Here is a 26,979-nt window from a genome sequence, read left to right on the forward strand (position 1 = left end):
TGACACAGTGGGCATCAGCAAATGATATACTCCTCCTTTTTGACGCAAAACAGCAAGTCACTTTCCATTCTGCAAGACAGGGCACAGGATACTGCCCTGGCCTGATGTTTACCTCTAAAGAGGATACATGCACACCAATACCTGCATCACGGATTGTCCTTGACAACTTCCTGAACAGCCAGCACAGATCACTACTGACCCACACTGGCATTCAAATTCCAGTACTCTACTTAAAACCAGCGCCATGCTGGAGCTTCAAAAAAGTTGACTGAGCCACTTTCACAACAACTGTGAAGAATATAATCTTCCACATTGTCCCAACCCTGAAGACTTTTGACCGTTTGTCACATTCCGAGGTGCAATCCAGACCAGTGAGGGGATGTGTCACCACATACCCCACAATGCTTTGCTGTTGAAGTTCCTGCGCCACACTCAAACAGCCTACCAGCATGCAGGTCATATCCTGAGCGCCTCTTTACTGCTGTAGCCCTGGTCCAGCAGCAGTTACCCCAGCAGCCTGTCAGTAACACACCAGTCACACTTCGGCTTCCATCAGCCTTGGTTACTATTTGCAGAGCGACTCCAATAAATTCCCAGTCCTGAATTTTCCCAAAAATGTGTGTTCTGCACTCTCCAGCCCTATCCTGGACAGTTCAGACACTAAGCTTTGTTGCTCCTGTATGAAGCCAATATTCAACAGTTTGCTACTTTAACTGGAGTTACCAAACAGCTCACTTTAAACTCAGGATTATATTGGTTTAGATTTAAAAAAAAGTGTATTAACACAAGAAAACAGTATTTTTGAGAATTCAAGTACAAGAGATTAAGTTAAAAGTTGTCACAAGCAAATAAAAGTGAGAACATGCATCTAAAAGTCTAAAACGTAATCAAGCAAGTTTTGATTCAAGGCTTTGTTTAAAATACACGTTCTCACCCAGTGTTTTCCAGCAAGATGGTGACTGACCCTTCCCCTCGCGAGGATCTCTCCAGGAGGCCCAAAGGTGCTGATGCCTTTGTCTTCTTAGGTGAAAGAGATAATTTGGGGATTTCTGCTCTTCTCTTTTACAGTTCAGTGAACTTTTAAAGTGGATTCTTCCGAAGATTACCCCTCAAAGCAAAGTTTTCCAACAATGAGGTAGGTGACATGGATTTAGGTGATGAAGGACACTCCATGCTGTCTCCCTTCACATGTGTTTGTTGAAATGTCAATTTGCTTTGTCTCCTGCCATCTCCCCCTGTTGACTCTAGAATCCTGTTTACTATTTATGTGTAAATTGAGGTAAACACACATTCATATGTTTAAGATAGACCCGATTAACACCTTTTGCTTAGGCAGTGCTGTGTGGTTTTCAACATGTGCTAATATCATACTGGGGGATTTCATAACTTTACATATAATGTTGCTACATAAATTTCACCATATTATTGACCAGCGAGTTACTAGTTTTCAAATGATACCTCAAAAGGCATATTTCATATAAAGATTATTACAGCAATGTGTAGGGTGTGAATATAGCGGTGTTTTCAGTCACACCATTTTACTGAGCTCCTTCTTTGTGGGGGAGATTAGAACATCCTCCAGGGACACAAGTCATTGTATACTCCTTGCTGGACTGCAGAGAGCCAAGAGCTCTTCCATAAATATGCCAAGTGTAGAGACTCATAAATTGGAAAGCCCTCCTGGCAGCACTGGATGCAGCAAGGTGGAAACAGTAGCCCGAATGAACAGACAGTCTACATTTCATACACACAAGCAGATGTTCCTGGAATCTGCTGATACACCTGGGGGCTACAAATCCCTTGCATTCCATTAGGATGCAGGTGAAAGATAATGCCATTATTGCTAAACTTTTATGGATATCAAAACAGCTAGTAGACAAACAGTAGCGCAGGCAAGTCCAGCATCAACTCCAGCAGGTGAGGTCCACACACTCTTCATTATCCCAGTGGTTTGGACCATTCACAAATAGGGAGATCGATGCAGTCAATGTAGCCACAAAACTGGGAAAAGCAGCAGAAGAAGATGGCATCTATCTCAAGTTCGTTCCTATATAACCTGGGTCCACTGACATGGAAATGGATAGTCAGCAACATCCTAGAGACCAGTGAAATCCCCACTGTGTGGAGAGATGCCAAAGTCATTGTAATCCTAAGGCCTGGAAAACCTGCACATGACCCTTCTAGTTATAGGGCAATCTCCTGTTTAAGAACCACCTACAAGGTGATGAAGTGTATGAGCTGGAACCAAATCGGGCCTGCTGCAGATACCAGTCTACACAAGGAGCAAGCTGGTTTCCAACTGCATGGAAGTTACTGTGACCAGGTCCTGGGCCTCACTACAAACACTAAGGCTGGATTCCAACAAAAACTCAAGATCACTACTGCTTTCATTCATCTGTCAGCAGCATGTGATATAGTCAGGAAGGATGCACTACTACTGAAACTGGCCAAAGTGATCCCGAGTGCACACTTCCCAGCTGCTGAACACCAGCTTAGCAGCCAAAGGATGTCCGTACACTTCGCAAGTCAAACCAGCAAGCCATGTACTTTCAATAATGGGCTACCATAAGGCTCTGTACTTGCTCCAATACTCTTCAATGTATACAAGAGTGATATCCCTGAAACAATAGCGCAGAAGTTTCTGCATGCTGATGATGTGGCACTCACAACTCAGGCCCCATAACTTTAAAGAATTTGAAGTAACCCTTACATCTGACCTTAAGATCATGGAGGACTACTTCCAAAAGTGGTGGCTGACACCAAATCTGAGCAATTGGCAGTCTCTACTTTCCACCTTGAAAACAGAATCATAGAAGGCACTAACTATCTAGTTTTATGGTGAAACTGTGCGTTATGACCCAAAGCCAACACATCTTGGTGTCATTCTTGACCACTCACTGACCTTTCATGACCACCTCAAGAAAGTAGCCTCTAAAGTGAAAGCTTGCGCCAACATTATCCAAAAGTTAGTGGGAACAATCTGGGCACCAACTGGTTTGGTGCTTCGAACATTGACCTTAGCCCTGGTATAGTCAGTTGCACAGTACTGTGCACTAGTTTTGGACAAGAAGCTGCCATAGTCAACTTGTGGATAGGCAGCTGAATCAGACCATGTGTATCATGACGGAAACTTTACAATCAACACCTCAATGGTGGCTTTTTGTATTTGCAAACACTGAACCTCCAGCTATCTGTTGAGACATAGCCACAGTATGAGAACTTAAATGTGCCAAAAACTATCCAGAACTTCCCATCCAGCAGGCTACACACCCCAACAATGACTGAAATTTCAAAAACCACTATGGACCATATGCAAACACTTCAGGTCTCCAAATCCAGTGAAGGGAAAGTGTCTTAACCTCATCTATGGTTCCAAACAAGCAAATTATTACTAACCCAACAAACCTCCTTCCTGGTTTCGACCTGTCATGCAGATGTTGGACAACATTGAACTGCATCTGAACAAACCATGGAAAATGCAGTTACTTGATGCACAAGTGGAAAATCAAAGACTCACCTTTCATGCGACTGCAGCAAGAACATCCAAACCATTGAAAACATAATAATGCAGTACTTCAAATATGGATTCAAAGGTGAAATGGACAATGATTTATCAGATATTGTCACAGAGGAGGCGTTGAGATGGCTTATGGACCTACAACTGCATCTACAGAATGTTGCTCTGCAGATGCCATACATGCATGTGAGAGAGAGAGAGAGTTTTAAAAGATTTAGCTGAGGAGGATTCTGAACCACTGGTGTTGATTTTTAACAAATCTTGGAATGTAGGAAAGTTCAAGAGAAAAAAGGCGAATACACCAGTACTTTTAAAGGGGTAAGCAATATGATCGGGGTAACTAAAAAGGGCAGGTAGCCTGACATCAATCCTGGGCAAAATCATGGAAGGACTGATATGGGATGCAATTAGAAAAAAAAATAAAATAAAGATTGGTAGCTTGGTACTAATCAGCTCTGTTTTATGAAAAATAGGTTTTGTCAGATAAATATGTCTTTTTTGAAGAGATCACAAGTTTGCTTTAGACATCATAATGTCTAGACAACTTTGTAGACGTAATATTCTGAGACTTTCGTAAAAGATTTGACTTAGTATCACACAGCATTCTGATTAAAACCCAATGTCACACAAAAACCAGTATAATGCATGTTAAACGGATTAAAACCTGGCTAACAGACAGACCTCAAAAAGTAATTATAAACAGAGAATCATAACAACAAAGGGAGCTACTTCTAACGGGGATCTGGTTTTGCCCCAATGCTATTCAGCATATTTACCAATAATCCGGAAGAAAATATAAAAGCATTGCTGATACGTTTTGCAGATCACAAAAATTGGCAGAGTAGTAAATAATAAGGACAGATCACTACTATAGAGTGACCTGGAGTACTTGGTAAACCAGGTTCCTCTGAACAATATGCATTTTAATATAGCTAGATGCAAGGTCATATACCTAGGAACAAAAAAAATGTCATACTTTCAGGATTGATGGAGTGGGGAGGCTGTATTCTAAAAAGGATTAGGGGTCATGGTGGATAACCAACTGTACATGAGCTTTCAGTACAATACTGTGGCTAAGAGAGTTAACAGTTCTTGGACATATAAGGAGGAAATATCAGGTAATCATAGAGAGAGGGTATTATCTCTGTATACAGGACTGCTGAGGAAAGGACTGGAATACTGTTGTCTAGCTCTGGTGTCCATACTTTAAAAATGGAAAAAAGCGTTCAAAGAAGAACTTTAAGAATGATTTAAAGTCTAGAAAACATTTCCTGCAGTGAAAGGCTTAAGAGGCTCAATCTATCTAGCTTATCAATGAGAAAGTTAAGAGGTAACTTTATCACAGTCTGTAAGTACCTGAATTTACAGAAGATTTCTGGCAGTAGAGGACTCTTTAATCTAGCAGACAAAGGCATAATGAGATCCAATGGCTGGAAACTGAAGCAAGATAAATTCAGACTAGAAATAAAGCACATCATTTAACAGTGAGGGTAATTAAGCACTGGAATAACTTAACAGGGGATGTGGTGGATCCTCCATCACTTAACATTTTTAAATCAAGACTGGATATTTTTCTAAAAAAGATATGCTACAGGTCAGACAGACGGTATGGGTGTGATGCAGGAATTACTGTGTGAAATCTGATGGTCTTTGTATGCAAATGGTTACAGTAGATAAGCATAACGATCCTTTATGATCTTAAATCCATTAATCTAGATAAAATAGAACTGGGTTTGTTTTCTAGTGACCTGCTTGGGGAAAGATGCTGTTGGTCCAGAAAGGTCTCCCCCGAATTCACGAAGGACCAAATACACTTCATCACAGTAACTACATACATATTGATCTCTATGCTAATTCCGAGAGCACACACTATAGAGTTCCAAAAAGAAAAGGAGTACTTGTGGCACCTTAGAGACTAACCAATTTATTTGAGCATGAGCTTTCGTGAGCTACAGCTCACTTCATCGGATGCATTCACACAGAATGATTTTTGGAAGATTTGAAATATTATACAGAGAAGTATCTTTATAAATGTAAATAAAACCCTTACTATTCTGGCCAGGGGGGAAAAAACCTAAAGAGATCAGGAAATACATATAAAGGTCTATTCCTTGACTCTGCTGAAGGCACTTCATTACTTTCTGCATGAGCAAAAACTGTTATTGGCTCCAAAAAATGGCTGCCTTTCAGGAGCACCTACAAATCATCACCTGGTTTCCAGAACACAAAAGGTAATACGAAGCTCCAAGGAGGAGCCAAAGGAAAGGTCAGGCCAAGACAGGATGACAAGCTATCTGGAAGGAAATTTCCTCTGCTGGTTTGATATTTAGATAGATTAATTATAAACAGGAATTACCAACTCCTTTTTGACCAAACTGAAGTACATTAACACTAATGGATCAAAGACTTTTCAAATTTTATTATTTTTACATTAACAACAACATTAAGCTAGAGGCTCCTGGCTGGCGACCAAAGAATCTGAAGGCAGATAAGCTGCACAATGCCATGGGTGGTTGGAGAACACTAGACCCTGAAAGCCTGGATGTTCTGGAATATTTTGGACAATAGTGCATGGGATTTAAGAGCTAGCTGAATGCTTTGTCGATATGAGAGTAGAACAGATCTTACAGAACATCTGACAGAACAGTACATCTGTATCTTTCCATCAAGGACAGGCATTATATTTTGACATACATTTTATTCTGATAGATAATGTCTTTATATAAGCTGTTTTTTCCACATATAGAATAGCTGCTTCATGGCAAGAGTATCAATATTTTTAAACCTTATGTATTGGCCAAGATTTTCAAAAACGTATGACTAAAGGTAAGCTTCTGAAAAGTGGCCTGATGTACAAAATAACCCAACAGTACTGCAATGGACTATACCTATGAAGGGTTAGGCCCCAATCTGGCAAAGACTTAATTTTAACCATAGGATGAGTCCTACTCAAGAGTCATGAAATCAGAGGAAGTTTCATGATGCATCAGTATAATTGACATGCCTACATGCACTGGAGGACATTGGGACATACCCTGGGCCATTAATTTCTGAAGTGCACGAACCTACATTAATACACTAGGATACATGCTTAGCAAATGAAGCTCCGAACAAATTCTATGTAAACACCACATAGTGGATATACAATTTCGGAAACAAAGTAATTTACTGGAAAAAAATTTAAAATATTTGACAATCCAAGATTATGTTGAGAAATGAAAGCCCTACCTAAGCTTTTATACTGTTTGGTTTCATGGAAGGGCTACTATTACTCTGATAAAAATTGCGTGTAGACCACCTGAAGCTGCAAAATGCTGACAACATGAGGAAATACTTCCATTTCAGAGTTGAGCATGAGGAGATATTGATATGAAATGTTTCACAGACATTATAACACTTCTGAATTTTTTACTTTAAGTAAAGAATCCTTCAGTGAATGTTCTGAGGCATATTATTAACCAGGTAATCAATTCCTTGACAGACTTTTCATGTCAAGTGAAACATATGGAATTCAGGTGTAACTAGGGCTCATCGTGGATACAGATGGCTAACCTGAATCTCAGTTAATGGCATTTTGCTGAATTCAAGGCATTGCTTTAAGCAGGACAAAAACCTTCTGTTCTGCAAAGAGCCTAATTAGCCATTATGCATTTGAGAAATAAGAGATTACACTTTAAAATGCCCTAAACATGTAAGAAGGCATACCTAAAAAGAACAGATTTCTATATTACATAATTAAATAAAACTCTTCAGGCATCAAATGCAATTTCTATAGCAGAGATCTGAAGAGACAATTAATGAGGGAGAAACTCGTTATTAGCTATGTAAGAGCCAGGTATTATTATTATGAACAGCATTTTAGAGCAGTCACAATGGTATGAGACCAAAGGGGGAAATTATATAAAATACTTACCTCAAAAGAAATAGTTTCATAAATTCCTTTTCCAGCTATTCACTAATGAGGATTTATTTATAATACAATTGTTACAGTAGAAGATTTTTTATGAAATTGTTTGGATCCTTTTACTACAACATAACTGAACAGAGTAATAAATTAATGGCAATTTTTGTTTTAAAATGACCACAGATAGTTTTGTCATCTATATTTCATATATGTTAACAGTTGGAAACAAACTGAAGACATGGCACTGGAAATATTTACTATTACAGACGTACCTCTGATAGCATTTCATATTGACCTCTTCTCCCTAAGGCAATTGTAAGCAAATCATAGACCACAGATGCACTTTGCAAACTGATGATGCGATCATTTTTGTGCTCTGGTATTCTGCTCAGTACAGCATCACGGTTAGCCTGGAAGACAGCACCAAGAAGAAATTTAGGGTGTCAGTCTAATCTGACTAACATCTTGGTTCTGGTCATTATTAATGTGTTTCAAAATACCAATTATCACTGAAAGCAAGTGACCAAACAAGATAGAAACTTCTGCTCATTTTGCATTTGATTACTTGTATTTAAACAAAAGCCTGTTTGATGCCATTTTTTCACACTACTTTTTGTGAGGGATTTAATATACGAATTAACCCTAATCCAGTGTTTCTGTAACTGATTTACTTTCACTGTTATGTTCTAACTGTATAAAACAGAAAAATAATTTTGTTAAAAATTATCTAAAATGAAGCTGTACTTTGCAGTTTAACTCTGGCATAATTAGTGCTTTATTGTCTTTTGCATCAAAATAAGGTACAACTTTGCTGATTGATCCAGGCTGCTGGGGTCTTCCATCCTTCTTTCAGAGAGTGCCATTTTCGTTCCACTTACTTCATCTTCTGAAGGTCATTATGACAGTGTCCTCTCTCTGGGATGAATAAACAGTCTCTTCCAAAGATAACCCACACCGATACAGTTCAATGTATATTCCATAAGAAGGGCCTCATACAAGAAGCTCAGCTTCTCCAATCCTATGGCTCAAGCGTAGCATAGAAATGTGTACATATTGACAATACTCTGCACTTCTCATGTGCATTTCATCTGATGGATTTAAAAATGTTTTACAAAGACTACAGAATTACAACACACCTTTTTACAAATAGGCATACTGAGGTACAGGCAGATTAAACCAACTTCCCCAAGTTAACAGAGGAAGACTTTTGTAGAGCAGAGATAAAATTCAAGTCTCCTGATGCCTGTGCTAGGACTTAACGACAAGACCACATGTGCTCCACTTTAAAAGGTTACTCCAAAACCAACCTCTCCTATTCTCCATCATATATTGTTATCACAAAACCACCAGTCTGAATACGCCTTGTCTTGATGTCCTCTAATTCTACATGCTTTTAAATTGAAATTTAGAATTTCATTTCAAATTTCATTGTTGCAGACTACAGACTTGAATTTGTATGGGTAGCTATAGCATGAAACAAATTAAAGATAGGAAGTGAGATGCTCCCAAAGTGGCTGGGTTTTTTTAGTTTTGTTTAAATATTAATGACAGTCAGAGGACCCTCTAGAGAGCTGAAGAACAAGCTGATAACTGCATTTCTTCACCTATTAATCTCATCTAGCCAGAAACCAAACATTATTTTTAGCAACTTGTTTTCATTTCTACTTAAGTTTCATTTCTATATAGTTTGTAGATTCACATTAGAAGTCAGAATGGACAGCTTTCATTCCCCACTTATAGAAAGATGAAAAATCACACATTAAAATCCAAAGTACTTTTTAGTTATTTTAACCGGCCAACATTTTAGGCTCTGAAGACACTGGATGAAAGAGTCTATAAAATCAGGATAATCAAACACTAAGTGGTAAATTTTCAAAGTGGTACATGGGGAGTTACGCACACAAATATTCCATTAGTTGTGAACTTAACTGCCCACATCTTCCTTTGAAAATATACTCCCATATGTGTAGAATTTGTTTTCTTTTGATCAACAAGTATTTGGCATTTACTTTCTCCACTGTATACATATTTAGCTTCAAAATCTCTTACTTTTATGGTTGCATATGTAATCATGGTAACACCATGTCAGTGGCACTGACTGCTTGCTGCCTCTTAAGTGCAGTCAGCTGTGACACGAACACTGCTGCTGGTACCATGGCAGCCTATACCCTGAGAGTAGGGAGAATTCTCCCACCCTAAGTGTTAAAAACAAATTTAAAATTGCTTGAAGTAGGAAAAGAACTTCCATACATATGTGTGAGTATTTTAAAGGTCTAGTGTCTCAGACCTACCTACGAGTCTGACCCCTCTACAGGATCTTATCTAGATAAGCAAAGCAAAGGTAGGCATGTACTACATATGTACGGAAGCCAGAGTACAAGGGCACTTTATAACACCAACAATGATAATATTGTAATAAATTGACTACTGGAAATTATCTATGTAGAAGACTATGCAATTTCTGGAAATGTTCTGCATCAGGACTGTTTCAAATAGGAAGAATGATGGTAGCAATACCAATATTTATGTGCTATCATATTAACAGTAAGTTTTTTCAGCTATATAGAAGTAATGAACATATTTTCATGAGTTTTAAAAATAAATGACCAAAATAATCATTTTTATCATTTACTGCAATACATGAAAGCACTTATGTGCTTTTGAAAATTTCACCTTTGGTTCATTATAAGTAGGGGACAAGTTTCAGATTCATTACACAAAGTGAAAAGATTACTGCTGGGGGAATTCTGCACCAAAAAATTATAAATTCTGTACACAATATTTTAAAATTCTGCAAAATTCTGCCTATTTTAGTAGACAAAAATAACACAATATACAGTAAAAGCTGTTTTATCTAGCATGTTGGGGGAATGGGGGGTGCCAGTAAGTGAAAAATGATGGTTAACTAAGAGGGAGGGAGTTTGGGTGCAGGAGGGGGTACAGGGCTGGGGCGTGAGAGGGGGCACGGAACTTGGACTCTGGGAGGGATTTTGGTTGTGGGAGGGGGCTGGGGGTGCAGAAGGGGGTGCAGGGTGCCAGATCCAGGGGCCGCTCAGCTCGGGCAGCTCCCTGAAAATGGCAACCTGTCCCAGCTGCTCTTAGGCCAAGGCGCAGCAGGCAGCTCTGTGCGGTGCCTCTGCCTGCAGGCGCTGCCCCGCAGCTCCCATTGGCCACAGTCCCCAGCCAACAGAATCTGCAGAGAGAGTGCTCGGGGTGGCACCTGCGGGCAGAGGCAGCGGCCCCTGGATCTGGCACCCTGCAGTGTGCCCCAAGCCCCCTCCCACACCCAAACTCCCTCCCAGAGCCTACGCTCCACACCCCCTCTTGCGCCCCAAGCCCCTGCCAGCCCCGCGCCAACTGGACTATAAGCCGGCATTTCAATTAAGATCAGAAATGCTGCTTTACAGAGCTTTCCAGTTGGGGAAGTGCCTGATAAAACAGCTTTTACTGTAATCACACCAGTTTCAATTATTTTTTGGTCATTTATTTCAAAATACCTGTCAGGAAGCATGTCTGTAACAATACAGACAATAAAAAAGATTCAGGAAATGTTTTTTGACAAATCGATTCCTTACTAGGCATATTAAGACAGAACTCAGAGTAATAATTCATTTAAACTACTGTACGGAACCATATTTCCTGCACCCCTCAGAAGCAGTGCAAAGGCTTGGGGAAGTCAGGCGTAACAGAGGAGCTTAGGGAGAGGGAAGTAATTGTTGGGAAGGAGCCTGGGTATGAACTTGAAGGGTTGTTGGGTATGGGTGGGAAAAGTATGGATCAGGTTTTTTGGAGAGGGCAGGAAGGGATTGTTAGGGCATGTCCCTCATGCAGACCTCTAGCCTCTCCCATTCAGTCAGGCACAACTTTCCCAGTCCCTATGTGTCCCTGCTCCCCCATGTGTCCTTGCATCCCCTGTCCCTCCACCCCAACTCAAACACCCACTCCCCCCATCCCCATGTGTCCCCGCACCCTCTCCCCCGTCCCAATGTGGTTCTACACCCTTCTCCTCAAGTGTCCCTGCACCCCCTCAGTCAGTCCCCTCCGCTCATCTCCATGTGTCCCTACCCTCCCGCCCCCATGTGTCTGTGCCTCCTCTCAGCCACACCCCTTCCTCCCTGTAGCTCTGCACCGCCTCCCCCTCTACCCAGGTGACCCTGCACCTCCTTCCCCCCTGTGTCCCTGCATCTCCACTCCCATTCTGCGCCTGCTCCAGTCTGTCCTCCCTCACTAGCCCTTATAAGCATTGTCTGACCCCTCAGCAACCCCACTCTGTCTGTCTCCACATATCTCCTGACTTGGTCTGACAGGTGCTGTGAAGAAGGCAGGCTCTTTCTCTTCCACATCGTAGCTGGAGCTGGCCAGAAAAGGTTGCTGTGTTCTAGTGCCATAATGCCTTCTGGTTGGTAAAAGGTGTAACCACAGCAACTTTTCAGCAGAAGCTATTTTCTGAAAAAAATGTGCACGGCATATAAAATATGTACATGCACAGTGGCACAGAATTCCCCCAGGAGTAAAAGATTTTGTATTGACTGTTTTAAGAGCATAGGATGTAACTGACCTTGCTTTAGTAAGTTACCAGCGGGTAGGTAATCAACCATTAGTAAACCTCCCCAGAGCAGTAGCATGGCACCCTTTTAACAGGTGTCAGTAAAGGCATTGAAAGGAAACAACCACAGGGGAAAATCAAGGGTTTACAAAAAACACAACACCAGCAACATCCTATGATGCCGTATACAGACGATATGCCAATATCAAGAGTTATTTGAAACTTAAGTGAGATCTACATTTTAAAGCACTTCAGAAAAGAATTGTTGGCCATATACACATTGAATAGGTACATGTATCTAATTTTTGGTTTTTGTGATTACAACAAAAACTACTTGAATTTTCAAGCTTGCTTCTCCGAATGGCAGCAGCTGCTGTAACAGCTGTTCACACTGATGTGATGCCAAGTGAAAGACTTGGTTTTGGGAACACACTCTACCTCCCTTCCCTAAAACTAAAGGAAGAGTAGGTTCAGCCCAGAGACAATGCACTTAGTCTCAAAAGGAAAGAGGAACTCAGAATCATAAGACCCTCACAGCACTTCCTGCTGGCTCCCTGTCAGAGTAGCAATAGCTTTAGTTCCAGAAGGAACTGCTCGCCTAGTTTTGTAACAGGAAATGGGACAAATGTGCTCTAAAGACAAATGACAGAAGTGACATAAAAAAGTTTTTACAACAGCAGTTTAACTTACCATAGATTCACTAATCAGCAACAACAATAGAGCTTCTTCTGTATTTTCTTGAGGACAAAAAATGCTGTCAAAAAATCAAACTTTAGTATTTATTAAAATACAAGTAGAGTATATTACTGTTAAGAATGGTGTGTATATAACATTAAATGTTCATATGCTATGATTATTAGTTGATTTTTAATATCCATAACAATGAAAATCTCTATACATATTAGAATTTTAGTTTCAATTATTAGTTTTATTTCAATATTTTGATTTGCCTTTAAAAGAATAAGTTGGCAAAACAGAATGAACAGAAGCACCACACTGATCAGAGTTGAAAACAAACACTCCAAATACCCCAAATACCATGTAATTTTGACAGCTGTAAAAATGTCAGTATTCACAATTAAACAAACCTCCCACTCTAATTGTAAGTGTGCATGAACTGCAACCATAGCAACATGGGCACACTAAAATAGATTTTCCCTCAGCTTACTAGAATAGGATATTGATTACAATTTTAGCGATATTTAGACCCCACTTGCATTATCTCTGCATTAGATATATTTTACATTATTCTTACCAATGCTGTACTGTACAGCTCACTATTAAAACAAAAAGCCACTCCAGTTTCTGCCTTTTCTATGTGCCATCACTCTCATCACTTCCTAAACACTTAAAACATTTATTTCCAATTACTTAATTCTGAAGGCCCCTACCAGCCTATGCAACAGATTGCAGAAAGCAGTTATCCAGACACATTCCACGAGGCCACAACTCTCCTCTGGTGCAGGGGTCGGGGGGAGGTGAGGGTAGAGAAGTAAAATCTGTCCAGGTATAGAGCTAGGACCCTCACCCTCTCCCAAAGCAAAGGGAAACCAGGTATCAAATTGTGACCAAGTCACAATATTGTCTCTGGTCTGTTCTTGGGATAGAGCACCCACACTCTGCTCTTCACTCAGCGCTTGTGGTTACTCTACAATCAAGCTCTTAATTTCTCTCACCACTAACAGACACTGGTTACAGGTATTACAGAATTTGCTTAAACTACACTGAATTACTGACAGGGAACTAAGGGTTGTCTAAGATTTAGACATGTTTTATTTCTTAAAGATGCCTCAGATCTATCAGGAAATTTACTGTGAAACCATGAACTCATTTTAGACAAAAAATAGGTTTCATCTCAAGAATAGTGCCTCTCCCCCACCCTCCTTTTTTTAAATAGATGGCCTGTTATCAATGCAAGTCGATGTCAAAGTCTCTTTTTAGACATTAAAGTAAGGGTACAAAGTAACTTCCAAGACAAACTATTGTTTATGCAATAAAGAAGTTTCAACACATAGTTAAGACTGCTAGCACGACCAAAAACTGCCAGAAATGGAATAATGCATCTGTTAAGAAACTTGGCTTCTTTATTCCTTTAAGGAAACACTTCAGAGAGGTGACATACAAACCTATAAATATTTTAGTATTACTCTAAAAAGCTGACAGAAGAACTAAATGGGCTCCACTCACAGAAGTCCATAGTGCTAAATGAAACAACTAGACAATAGAAAAAATAAAAAGGTGAGTTTTGAGATCTTAGAGTCTGAAGGCAAATATTTTAAGCTACACCCACAGTGTTAATGTATATCTATTGATTCCCTCTCCAGTTTAAATAAATGGCGGTTACTTACCTGTAACTGGAGGTTCTTTGAGATGTGTGAACCCTATCCGTATTACACATGTGGCTACAAGGACACAGGCAGTATAGATATTTGCAATATTGTCATTCCAAAGGTTGAGTCTGCAGAAGAGGTTTGGACTAAAGTATAATGCTTTGTGAAAATGTAACAAGTGTCCAGTGTAGGTACTTCTTGGAGAAATGCTACTGAGATTGCCTGTGCCCTAAAGAATAGGCTCTCACTCCATCCAGGGGAGGGAGATAGGCTAACTGACAACAAAGGAGGATACATCCAAAAATCCCCACCCCTCTCCACCTGCTCCCCTAAGTGCGCTGTGTCCCTGCTCCTCCTCCCAGGCTTGCCACCATGAAACAAGTGTTTTGCGACATAAGCTGTGGGAGGGAGGGGCGGGAACGCGGCGAGCTTAGGGGAAGAGGCGGGGCCGGGGATTTGGGGAAGGGGTCCAATGGGGCAGGGAGGGGGCGGGGCGGAGGGGTGCGCGAGCACCCACTGGCGCCAGGAGGAGTTGGCGCCTATGTTGGTAAGTACTCAAAGTATAAGACTGAACTACCACTGAAGTCCTGGCTTCACTACTGGTGGGAAGGCCCTAGTGAGGCCCTTTAGGAATCTGGTTGTTATCAGGTGAATAAATATAGAACAGCCATCTACCAGTGGGTGGAGAGCACTTATTGCTGCTAAGTGGACTTGCAGAGAGCTAACAGAAAGGCCCAGTGTCTTGAAAGTGAGGAGATAGTCTAAAATAGCAGGAATACCTGCTGTCTTTGGGGATAACTGGTTTTGTTGCTCCCAGGTAGAGAAATGCCTCCATTTAGCTTGATGAAATTTCTTGTGGAGTCTTCTCTTAAGAACAGTCTGAACAGCCTCCAAACATGCTCTAGGTCTGAGGCCCATCCAAATACCAAGATGTGAGGTGAAAAGAATCTGGGTTGGAATGTCTGATCCCACTATTCTCTTGCGTTATCAGAGCTGGAAGATGTTGAATGCTAATGGGATAATGGGTTAACTTTCATAGGAGATCCAGAAATCAGAACTTTTTGGACCAGTTGGGTGCAATGAGAATGATTCATGCTTTATTGTGATGAATCTTCCACAGAACTTGGGGTAGTAGTGGAAAGGGAGGAAAGGTGTACCTCAGTTGGTCTATCCAGAATAGTAAAAGGGCATCGATCCAGATTCCCAACATTGTTTGCTCTGGAGGAGTACAAAGATTCATAGAAATGTAGGGCTGGAACGGACCTTGAGACGACAGCAAGCTCAGTCCCTTGCGCTGTGCAACAACACAGTGAACCTAGACCATCCCTGAGACGTGTTTGTCCAACTGTTCTTAAAAACCTCCAATGATAAGGATTCCACAAGCTACCTTGAAACCCTAGTCCAGAACTTAACTGCCCTTATAGTTTTTTTCCTGATTTCTTACTTAAATCTCTTTTGCTGCAGATTAAGCCCATTACTTCTTGTCCTACCTCCAGTGGACACAGAGAACAATTGCTCACCACCCTCATTATCAACAGCCCTTAATGTATTTGAAAACTGCTTACAGGTCTCCCTCAGTTTTCTTTTCTCAAGACTAAATATGGCCAGCTTTCCCCCCATCCTTCATAGATCAGGTTTTCTAAAACCTTTTATCATTTTTGTTGCTCTCCTTTGGACTCTCTCTAATTTGTCCACATCACTCCTAAAACCCAGAACTAGGCACACTACTCTAGTTGAAGGCTCACCACTGCTGAGTAAAGTGGGATAATCACCTCTTACATCTTATATGCAACACTGCTGTTAATATACCCCAGAATGCTATTAGCCTTTTTCTCCAACTATATCACATTGTTGACTTTCATTCAATTTGTGATCCACTATAATTCCCAGATCCTTTTTAGCAGTACTACCGCCTAGTCAGTTATTCCCTATTTTGTAGCTGTGCATTTGATTTTTCTTTCCTAACTGAAGTACGCTGCACTTCTCTTTTATTGAATTTCATCTTGTTGATTTGAGACCAATTCTCCAATTTGTCAAAGTTGTTTTCAATTCTAATCCTGCCCTCCAACGTGCTTGCACCCTCCCTCTACACCCTGAGGTCATTTGCAATTTTTGTAAAAATAGCCTCCACTTCATTATCCAAGGCATTAATGAAAATATTAAATGGCACCAGATCCAGGGCTGACCCCTGCAGGACTCCACTAGATACACCACCCATTTTACAGTGAATCACTGATAACTACTCTGACAACTAGTCTTTTAATCAATTATGCACCCACCTTACAGAAATTTCATCTAGACCACATTTCCCTAGTTTACTTATGAGAATGTCATGTGGCACTGTGTCGAAAGCCTTACTAAAATCAAGATATATCATATCTACTTCTTCCCCCATCCACTAGGCCAGTAACCCTATAAAATAAGGAAACTAGACTGGCTTGGCATGACTGGTTTCTGACAAATCCATGTTGGCTATTCCTTATAACCATATTATCCTCTAGGTGCTTACAAACTGATTGCTTAATAATTTGTTCCAGTATCTTTCCAGGTATAGAAGTTAGGCTGACTATGTTGGCCCTTTACCAGTCCTCTGGGACTTCCCCCATCCTCCATGAGTTCTCAAAAATAACTGCTCAAGATTGCTTCAGCTGGTTCCTTAAATTCCCAAGGATGAACTTCATCAGGCCCTGCTGACTTGAAGACATCTAACATATCTAAATATTCTTTAAACTGTTCTTTCCCTATTTTCACTTATTGACAACAAGGGGAAGGAACATATTAGTTGTGTTTAATATCCGGTCACCATTAACAGCTATTAGCTCTCCTTCCCCACTAACTTCATCTTTCCCTTACTCCTGGTGTATTTAAAGAACTTATTGCCTTTTATGTTCCTTGCTAGTTGTACATCATTTTGTGCTTTAGCCTTTCTGATTTTGTCCCTACATGCTTGAGCCGCTACTCCTCCAGATTGAGAGGACCCAGCTGAGGTGGTTCGGGCATCTGATAAGGAGGCTCCAAGGCTGATCCAGGACACACTGGGGGGATTATACCTCCTGGCTGGCCTGGGAATGCTTGGGAATCTCCCAGGAGGAGCTGGAACCTGCTGTGAAGGAAAGGGAGGTCTGGTCCTCCCTACTCTCCATGCTGTTGCCACATTCTCACAAGGAAAAGCAGCATAAAGGAAAAAGAAGATGATGCTTATGCTATTCTTTTATACTCATCCTTAGCAATTCATCCATGTTTTCACTTTTTGTAGGATTCCGTTCTGATTTTCAGGTCATTAAAGAGCTCCTGATGGAGCCATACTTGCCTCTTCCTATCTTGGCTTTGCACTGGGACAATTTGCAGTTATGCCCTTAATAATGTCTCCTTGAGAAATTGCCAGCTCTCCTGAACTCCTTTTCCCCTTAGATTTTCTTCCCACGAGACCTTTTCTACCAGTTCTCTGAGTTTGCTAAAGTATTCTTTTTTGAAGTACATTGTCCTTATTCTACTGGTCTTACGCCTTCCTTTCTCATGAAATTTATCATTTCATGATCACTTCCACCCAAATTGCCTTCCACCTTCAGATTTGCTACCAATTCTTCTCTATGTTGAGCTTCTTGTTCGTCTGGGAGGCAAACAGGTCCCAGTAGGGTGCTAGGAGAATGATGTTAGCTCCGTCGCAACCTACTTTACCTATGACCTGTGGAAGAAGATGAATGGGAGGAAAGATATCTGAGGTCATTCGTCCAGGACAGTAGTAGAGCATCACACTTGGAGCCACGACCCATGACTCCTCTGGAGCAATACATGGAAAGATTCCTGTTTTTTTTTTTTTTGTTTTTTTTTTGGGTGGGGGGGAATGGAAAGAGGTCCCATTATGGTATATCCCTTTGTGTTAATATCTTGCTTAGGATTGTGTCTTGGACTTCCCACTTGTGGTCTGCTGAGAAGCTTCTGCTTAGTTCATCTGCAAGGGAGTTGTAGATATCCAGAAAGTAAGCAGCCTGTATTGTGATGTGGTTCCTGATGCACCACTTCCAGAGTCTGAATGCTTCCAGGAAGAGGGGACAAGATCTCACTCATCCCTGTTTGTTTAGGTAGACCATGATGGTGATACTGTCCCAACAGTACCCTCATAAAGAGTGAGCGTATGAGCAGAAGGAAGCCTTGCACTCAAGGCGGACTGCCTAAGTTTTAGTAAATTTATATGTAGTCTGGCATCTTGTGGGATCCAGGTACACCGAGGAGTGTGGTTGTCCAAGTGATCATCCATATCTAGGAGGAAAGCATCCGTCACAATGGTGATTCTGGGGGTGAGAGGGATGAAGGGAATTCCCACCATGATCTTTTCTGGGTCTGACCACCAAGTGAGGCAGTGACAACTCCGGTGGGAACGGCCACCTTGGAGCTGATGTGGTGCTTGTCCAGTCAATAGATCGAGTGGAGTCAAGCTTGCAGACATGGCAGGTGAAGCCTGGTGAACTGTGACAGGTAGGTGCATGGAGCCACGTGGTCTAACAGTGAAAGGCACTAGGTGCATGCGGCCACATAGCCTAACAATGAAAAGCATCCTGTGCACTGTAATTCATGGTCTGCGGGTAATGCATGAATTCAGGTTGATCATTATATGAAACCTGTCTGCAGGGAGGAATGCTCTCACAGAAACCGAATCCAACATTACCCTTACAAAGTTTATTGTCCTTGTGGGTGACAAAATAGACTTTTCTCTCTTTATGCAAATGCCTAGGGTTGCTAGAAGCTGTACGGTGGAATGTTGTCGCTGACCTGACCTCCTAAGGTCTCAAGCTTACCAGGAGCCAATCGTTCAGCAATGAGAATATTGTGTAGCCTTGGTGTCTCATCTCAGCTGCTACCACACAGAAAACTGTTGTAAATACTCTGGATGCCATGGCCAGCCCAAAGGGGAGCACTTAAAACTGGAAGTGTTTGTGGCCTACCATGAAATGCAGGAATTTTCTGTGTGAGGGGTGAATGCGCACATGGAAGTATACATCCTTCAGGTTGGGAGCCACAAACCACATCCTTTCCTGAAGGGCGTGGATTACTGATGACAACGCAATTGTAGCCAGCGGTGGCCCAAACCATGGCTCGACCCCCATCCATTGCTCAGACAGCAATAGCTTTTGCTCCTGAGGAGGGGCAGCTCATTCCCCCATCTACTCCCCCTCTTTTTGCTTTTTCAAATGTAGTCTGCCTGTGTAGACTTCCTGTCATGTTTGAAATGCAGTTGCACAGTTTCCTGTCTGAACCACAAACAACAGCAGAAGTCCCCGCTGATGTCGCTCGCTTGCATAAAGCTATACTACCAATTGTATTAATGCTTATGCATATGTAATCAATATGTAAGGAGTGAGTGAGATAGTATGAGTGTAAGAAACCAATCGCAAGGCTTGAACCTAAATATTACTGTGTAAAGATAATTAAGCTGTATATGGTACTGTACATAAACCTATAGCAGTAGTGGCCAGAGAGAGATGTAACCTACAACAGCAGAAACTCAGGACTGGACCGGAAACAGTAGAGCCCTCCCGCAGGTCCAAAGGGATTTCAGAGACTCTCATTGCCTAGCGGTTCAATCTCTGGGTAGCTGGAACCTGGCCAGTCTCTATCACCTAAGATAGGAAGCAACACCTGCATCTACAGCCTGCCAGTATGAATGGAATGCGTGTGAGAGTATAATTGCATAAATAAGGGAAGCAAGCAATAAATCAGCCCTCAGTACTGCTTCAATTTAACCTTTGTTTGTGGTTATTTCTTGGCTGGTTCCATGAAAGGGCAACATCACTCACCTGGAATTTCAGCTTTTGAATAAAGATGCTCAGTTGCCAAAGGTCCAGAATTGGTCTACACCCTCTCTTTTTTGGGAATCAGGAAATACGAGAAGTAGAACCCCTCCCCTTGATATCGAGGTGGAACACATTTTATTGCCTCTCAGTGTAAGAGGGATTTTGCCTCCTGTTGAAGAAACACCTTGTGAGAGTGGTCCCTGAAGGGGGACCAGGAAGGAGAGGAACTCTATGGAGCATCCCTGATGGATAATCTCCAAAACCCAACTTTCCTTCATGATCAACCTCCAGCTGTGGGCAAAGAGTGTGAGACAGCATGCAAAAATAATGGGAAGAAGAGGTAGATGGCTTCAGTGATGGTAGGCAGGTCTTGACTAGTATGTCAAAAATAGCCGTTGGCGGGTGGCTGAGAGTGAGAAAAGGCTGTGGCAGTGGAGGGGGTTATGAAGCAAGGCCTCTGAACGCTCTGTTTCCACAGAGGCTCGGCTGGGTGCTGGTAATAAGGTATATGAGGAGGGGGCGGTTTTAGTCTATAGGATTGTCTCTGGTGTTTCCTCCTCGGGGTTGAGTATAAATCACCAGTAATGCAGAGTCAATCTCCAGTCCTTTAATGAATGCTGGGACTCGCCGTTTCCTTAATTAAAGAGATTTGAGTCATCAAAGGGGAGGGCCTCCCTAGGAAACCTTGACAATTGCAGACAAGAGTCACTCCTCTTGACTAAGCCAGTGGCCAGACTTGTGGAAGCTGTGTCTGCCATATCCATTGTGGCCTGGAGAGCTGTTTTAGCTACTAGCCTTCCCTTATCTAAAAGAGACTGAAATTGGGCTCTGTCCTTTGTGGGAAGCTTGTCAATGAAGCTCACATGCCTGGAATAGTTGTTAAGAGTCATATTTCACTAACAGAGCCTGGTAGTTATGACACACAACTGGAAGCCTGGGGAAGAGAAGACTTTTCTCCCCAGGAGGTCCAGTCCCTTTAGAGCCCTTATCTGCCAGGATGGCCTTTTGTTAGTGCGTCCGAGCCTTTTCTGTAGTCAGCTGTACCATCAGAGAGTTGGGGAGCAGGGTGGGAGAATAAAAATTCAGCTCCTTTGACAGGAGTTTTTGGCATAGGAGCACAGTGTGCCACACTGCTTTGGCTGGTTCTAGTATAGCCTTATTAATTGGAAGAGACACCTTACTTGGTCTCTTAGGTTGTAAGATATCCAGAAGCCAGCGTTGAGAGTCCTGGACCTCCTCTTGTGGAATCTGTAGGACACTGGTAACTCTCTGCAGTAGTTCCGGTAATCCAGTAGAGGTGGCAAGGAAAGACTCATCACTTCATCCAAGGATAAGGAGGAGACACCTGTTGGAAGCTGTGGACTTGGGTCAACCTCTTCCTCCTTGTACCCTACAGACCCAGTTGGCAGGAGGGAGAAGAGCAGTACAATTCTTGAGAAGGGTCCAGGCACCTGCCATAAGGATCACCCGGACCCCAATAAAGCCACAAAGAGGTATCGACCGGTTGGAAGGGACTCTAAGGGAATCAGTACTGCCATCTGGGGTGTGAGTGGGGGGTGTAATACCCTAAGGAACAACGAGCAAGACTCCTTGATTTTCTGCAGTGTACCTGTAGCCACGTTGGTCCCAGAATACTGAAGAAAAGCTCTGTGTGGCTTGAAAGCTTTTTTCTCTCACCAACAGAAGTTGGTCCAATAAAATATATTACCTCGCCCATCTAGGATTTCCTTGAATATCTGTCAGGACTTGTCTGTCTCCGCAGACATACCAGAGCATCTAGTACATGTGACTCATCTGAGCCCGAAAACTGCTCTACTGGTAGCAGCAGGGCTGTCTTTACTGAAGCACTCCAGCCCGAGGGTTGGAGGTGGAATAGCTCCTGGGAGACCAACATAGGCTCCTCCTCCAGAGTAATTATATCCCTCAAGAAGGCCAAGCTGGAGAGAAGTGAAGACTCTGGGTAAGGGAGAACTATATCCTCCAGCGTTATGTAAGTCTCTGTACACTCTGAAGCACCAGGGGTTATGGCAGTCAAGTCTGATAGACCCAGTGCATCCACGGCAGCCGGACAGTCCTTAGACAAATTCAGTGGTATCGAGATTGGCTCAGACCAGCACTCAAAGACAGAACCAGCGAATGTCAGTCCTTAGGCTTTAGTACTGAGATGACCGAATGAACCACCGGATCTTTCTTTTTACACCCTTTGCCCTTCAACCCAGATGTCTTTAGAAGAACCAGGTCCTTAGATTTCGCATGTAAAGTCTCACCAGATCTGGAAAACCTCAGGGAGGAACCACATCTCTTATGGACAGCCCTCAATGGGGATCTATCCTTACGCTCATGCCTGCCCACTGCTCTCATGGGGAGCCTAGAAGAAGATTCTTTTGACTTAGGTTTTGGGGGCTCCACTCCAAGGCACATGCTTGGAGGGACACTAGTAATGTGCAGGGGAGTCTCCCTGGCCCAGATCAGACAGCTTTCTGTCTCAGGTGGTTCCCCAGGTGAAGCTCCCGAGCTTCTCGAGTTCTGGGTGGGAAAGAGTGACAGATACCGCACTTTGCAGAGATATCCACCTCATCCAGACAGGTTTCAGAGTAGCAGCCGTGTTAGTCTCTATTTGCAAAAAGAAAAGGAGTACTTGTGGCACCTTAGAGACTAACCAATTTATTTGAGCATAAGCTTTCGTGAGCTACAGCTCACTTCATCGGATGCATAAAGTGGAAAATACAGTGAGGAGATTTATATACACACAGACCATGAAAAAATTGGTGTTTATCATACACATTGTAAGGACAGTGATCACTTAGGATGAGCTATTACCAGCAGGAGAGTGGGGTGGGGGGAGAGAAAACCTTTTGAAGTGATAATCAAGGTGGGCCATTTCCAGCATATATCCAGAAGTTAACAAGAACGTCTGAGGAACAGTGGGGGGGCTCAATGGAGACCCCATCCTGAACTAAATATTTCCTGAACCCCCACTTCTGGCCTTTAAACAACCCCCCAATCTCTCCAAGCTCATCATCAGAAGCAAGCTCACCTCAGACCAGGACACACCAACTCAAAGCAAGTCCAAAACCTGCCAGAACAACAGATGCAAAACCTCACACATATCTCCACTGCTACAATTAACTCCCCACGACGCACTTTTCAAGATCCATGGGTTCTACCCATTCCTGTTACAACATGTGGTGTACCTCATCCAGTGCACTAAATGTCCCAACAACAATTATGTGGGTGACACCAGACAATCACTATGCTCTCAAATTAACTCACATAGGAGATAAAAACACCCTGTCACCTGTGGCTGAACATTTTTAACAAAGGGATCACACTATATTTGACCTTTCAGTCCTCATCCTTAAAGGAAACCTGCACAAGACTTTCAAAAGACGAGCCCGCGAACTTAAATTAATCTCTCTAATAGACACTAAAAATCATGGACTGAACAGAGACACTGGGTTTATGGCTTATTAAAACTATCTGTAACCCACTAACCCCTCATTTTGTCCTATAACTGATAAGGTGTTAACAGGCCACTCTACCTTGAATGGTCCCTTATAACATGTGCTAACTACTTATCCTAAGCAATCTGTTCCACTTTGCATTTTGCTGTGACATTGGCAGTACCTTCCAGACCTGAGGAAGAGCTCTGTGTGGCTTGAAAGCTCGTCTCTCTCACCAACAGAAGTTGGTCCAATAAAGTATATCTCTCTCATCCACCTTGTCTCTATCATACTGTGACTAGGAAATTTTCACGGGTCTTTTATCAGATAATTGACATTATTTGCAAGTGGACAGTCAACTTAAAATGACCCAATTTTTCATATATGCATTATTAGTTTCTTGAAGAGTTTGTGTGATTACCTCTTTTTTGATCAAAAATATCCTTTTAACAAGCTAAATTTCAGACTTCACTTCATGGATAATAAGTTGCAAGCAATCAGACCATTTTAATTGGTCTTCTACCACCAGGAGATGATGTTTAAAGATACTAGTACACACTAACCTTGTTAGAAGCTACTCGTTTTTGATTTTGCTAGAACACAGCAAAACCTTTTTTACTCTGGGCTTGTCTACACTGGCAATTTACAGCGCTGCAACTTTCTCGCTCAGGGTGTGAAAAAACACCCCCCTGAGTGCAGCAAGTTGCAGCGCTGTAAAGCACCAATGTAGACAGTGCCCCAGCGCTGGGAGCCACACTCTCAGTGCTGGTAGCTACACCTCTCGTGGAGGTGGGTCTTTTTTTAAGAGTGCTGGGAGAGCGCTTCAGCGTTGCCGGTGTAGACTAGCCCTCCCTTGTAGTCTACATTGTCCACCTGACGTTATAGTCTAGTCATTTTCAGAATACAATAAGCTGCAAATTACATTTTCATGATATACTGCATCTATGTAGTGTGGAACTTAATACGTTATGGGAACAGCAGACCGCTTTCAGGACACACGCTGGAAAACCAAAGCTTGGTACCAGATTTAGATCTGGTTATGTTTTAGATCCTTTTAACTTGCAAAGTTAATAAATTATGTCTGAATATGAGGTAGAACACAAAACACTATCTTAAGTCTAGAACAAGCAGTTGGAGGTTGACTGTACTTCAAATGACTGTCTATATACACTCTGAAGTACCAGCAATAAGTCTGACATTTGTGGAAAAAAACTGCACTTGCCACTCAGAACTTGAGGGCAGATCTGAGTCAGAGTCCATCTACAAATGGTCTATCATAGAAGATAACTCTCAACCCTATGCTTAAAAAGGAGACAAATTATGGAAAACATTAATCCCCTAACGAATAAGCTTTAGCAGTGAAGAAGGGTACAGAGGCTCTTTCTAGGAAAGAATTGCATGGATCTAAGGAATCATCTGAATTATCACTTGGGAGAGTTAGTAAACCAGTGTCAAAGATATATTCTTAAAACTTCCTCACACAGAATATTAGGGAAAGATATTTAAAGTAGCAGAATTCACATTCTGTAGAAATAGTTACCCTTGTCTTCACATAGCTCCTACTTCTGCATTTCCTTTCTATAATATAAGCTATTCTTAATGCTTAATAAGCAAAGTTTATTGTGACTTACAAGGCACCAAACTGATTGGATTGTATCTCATTATAGGCTGTTCAAATGTGATCCCCAGATTCATAAAAAGATCATACATTACCAGCAGTCTCAAAATTTGAACCAATTTTAAAAAATGGAGAAAAATCAAGGTATAGCTGGAAAAAAATCTCACTGGTACAGGAAACTGCTCTAAGGCATTGACTGAATCAGCCTGCATCTTTTCCTAACCTCAAAAATTGGTTTTGGAGCACATACATATCAAAGTCAAAGAGTAACTAGAGTAATATTTTGCAGTTACACAGCACTGATAATCTCCAAAGAACATTACAATCATCAATTTATATATTAACCAATCCTCAGAATTCCCCAAGAAGCACGTTTCACCTTAATTTTTAAAATATGGAAACTGAGGTAGATACATTTAAAGGCCTAATTTTCAAGAATATATATAACTGATTTTGCAAAAGCATGTGCAATTAATGCCTGAGCTGCAAATGCAATTACCATGGGTATTTGTATTTACAAATTACTAGTTATATGCATAACTAACCAACTGTGTAGTCATCTAATAATCTAATTTGCATGGGGAATTGAAATAACTGTGCTTGCAAACTAGGTATGCAACTATATTTCTGCAATTTTCTAAAAAAAAAAAAATATATCAGATTCCTAGTGACTTCTCCAAGACTATGGAGGGAATCAGTCAGACACATGATTATAAGAATTTAGGAATCTGACTTCTAGCCTTGCACTCAGACCTCACTGTTCTTTTAAAATAATGTGTTTTTGAAAGAGGAGCATTACCTATGTAATTCTGTAACAGACAAAGAAGTCTCTCCAAAGAAAGAAAGGACAAGTAGTCAGAGGATTTAACTTTGCACATAGAAATAAATAATGAGAATACAGGCATTCTAAAGAATTCACATATTATCCATCTGTATTAAGACTGGGAAAGCACTGACTGCTGTTTTGCAGTTGGTACTGTGACCTGACCACAATCTCCATTGTTATATATTTCTTCTAACATCCAAGGAATGCAGGGTAGGTCTAGCGTGGCTTCAGAAAAAAAAAACCCTGGAAGGTGGATGAACTGATTAACATGGAAATCAGAGTATACATTATAGGCAGAAACTTGGAATGGGACCCTAAATACTTTCTTTGGGAAAAAAAAAACTGTAAAGGGGGGGATTTACTATTAAACTCTCCAACTCTTTGGAAAGGGGTGATGGCCATCAAAATGGATGTCTTCATTGACAAGTGTAGCAAAGAACATTAGGCTAGTGGCTCAGAGAGAGGTTTCATTATACAAATGGGGACCAAATTCAAATCCCATATGGAAGTGAGGTCTCTAATCTGTGGAAAAAGGTTAACTAACCCCTTAATGGTGGTAAAGAGTCCTGTGGCACCTTATAGACTAACAGACGTATTGGAGCATAAGCTTTCGTGGGTGAATACCCGCTTCATCGGATGCATCAAGTATTCACCCACGAAAGCTTAGGCTCTAATACATCTGTTAGTCTATAAGGTGCCACAGGACCCTTTGCCGCTTTTACAGATCCAGACTAACTTAAATCCCTCTGATATTTAACCCCTTAATGAATCTGGATGTTGTTGGATAGGCACTGAGAATCCCCATAGAGAAGAATGGAAGATCGTAGTACCTGCTAAATAAGCTTTGACAGAATTTATAGAGAGATTTGATTTTTTGAAATCCAACAAGTAATCCAGAACAGTAGAGAGGGAGGAATGGACAGGTGAGACCTATAGCTAGATATGCCAATGGTGAAATCTCTTTCACTACTGCAGATAAATGTTCCTACTGGAAATCTTTCTG

General features: G+C 41.6%; 1 protein-coding gene across 3 annotated transcripts in view; it reads right to left on the bottom strand.

Moving 5' to 3' along the window:
* TTC7B (tetratricopeptide repeat domain 7B) overlaps positions 1 to 26,979 on the bottom strand; it is a 309,423-nt gene that overhangs the window by 159,140 nt on the left and 123,304 nt on the right. For all 3 annotated transcript variants that reach the window (XM_077819262.1, XM_077819261.1, XM_077819260.1), the window contains 2 exons: positions 12,658 to 12,721; positions 7,694 to 7,831 (listed from right to left, as the gene is read on the bottom strand). In XM_077819262.1, the coding sequence (XP_077675388.1) occupies positions 7,694 to 7,831; positions 12,658 to 12,721 (202 nt within the window). The remainder of the gene's footprint in view (positions 1 to 7,693; positions 7,832 to 12,657; positions 12,722 to 26,979) is intronic.

The sequence above is a fragment of the Eretmochelys imbricata genome, chromosome 6, assembly GCF_965152235.1.
Source record: "Eretmochelys imbricata isolate rEreImb1 chromosome 6, rEreImb1.hap1, whole genome shotgun sequence".
Lineage (NCBI taxonomy): Eukaryota > Metazoa > Chordata > Testudines > Cheloniidae > Eretmochelys > Eretmochelys imbricata.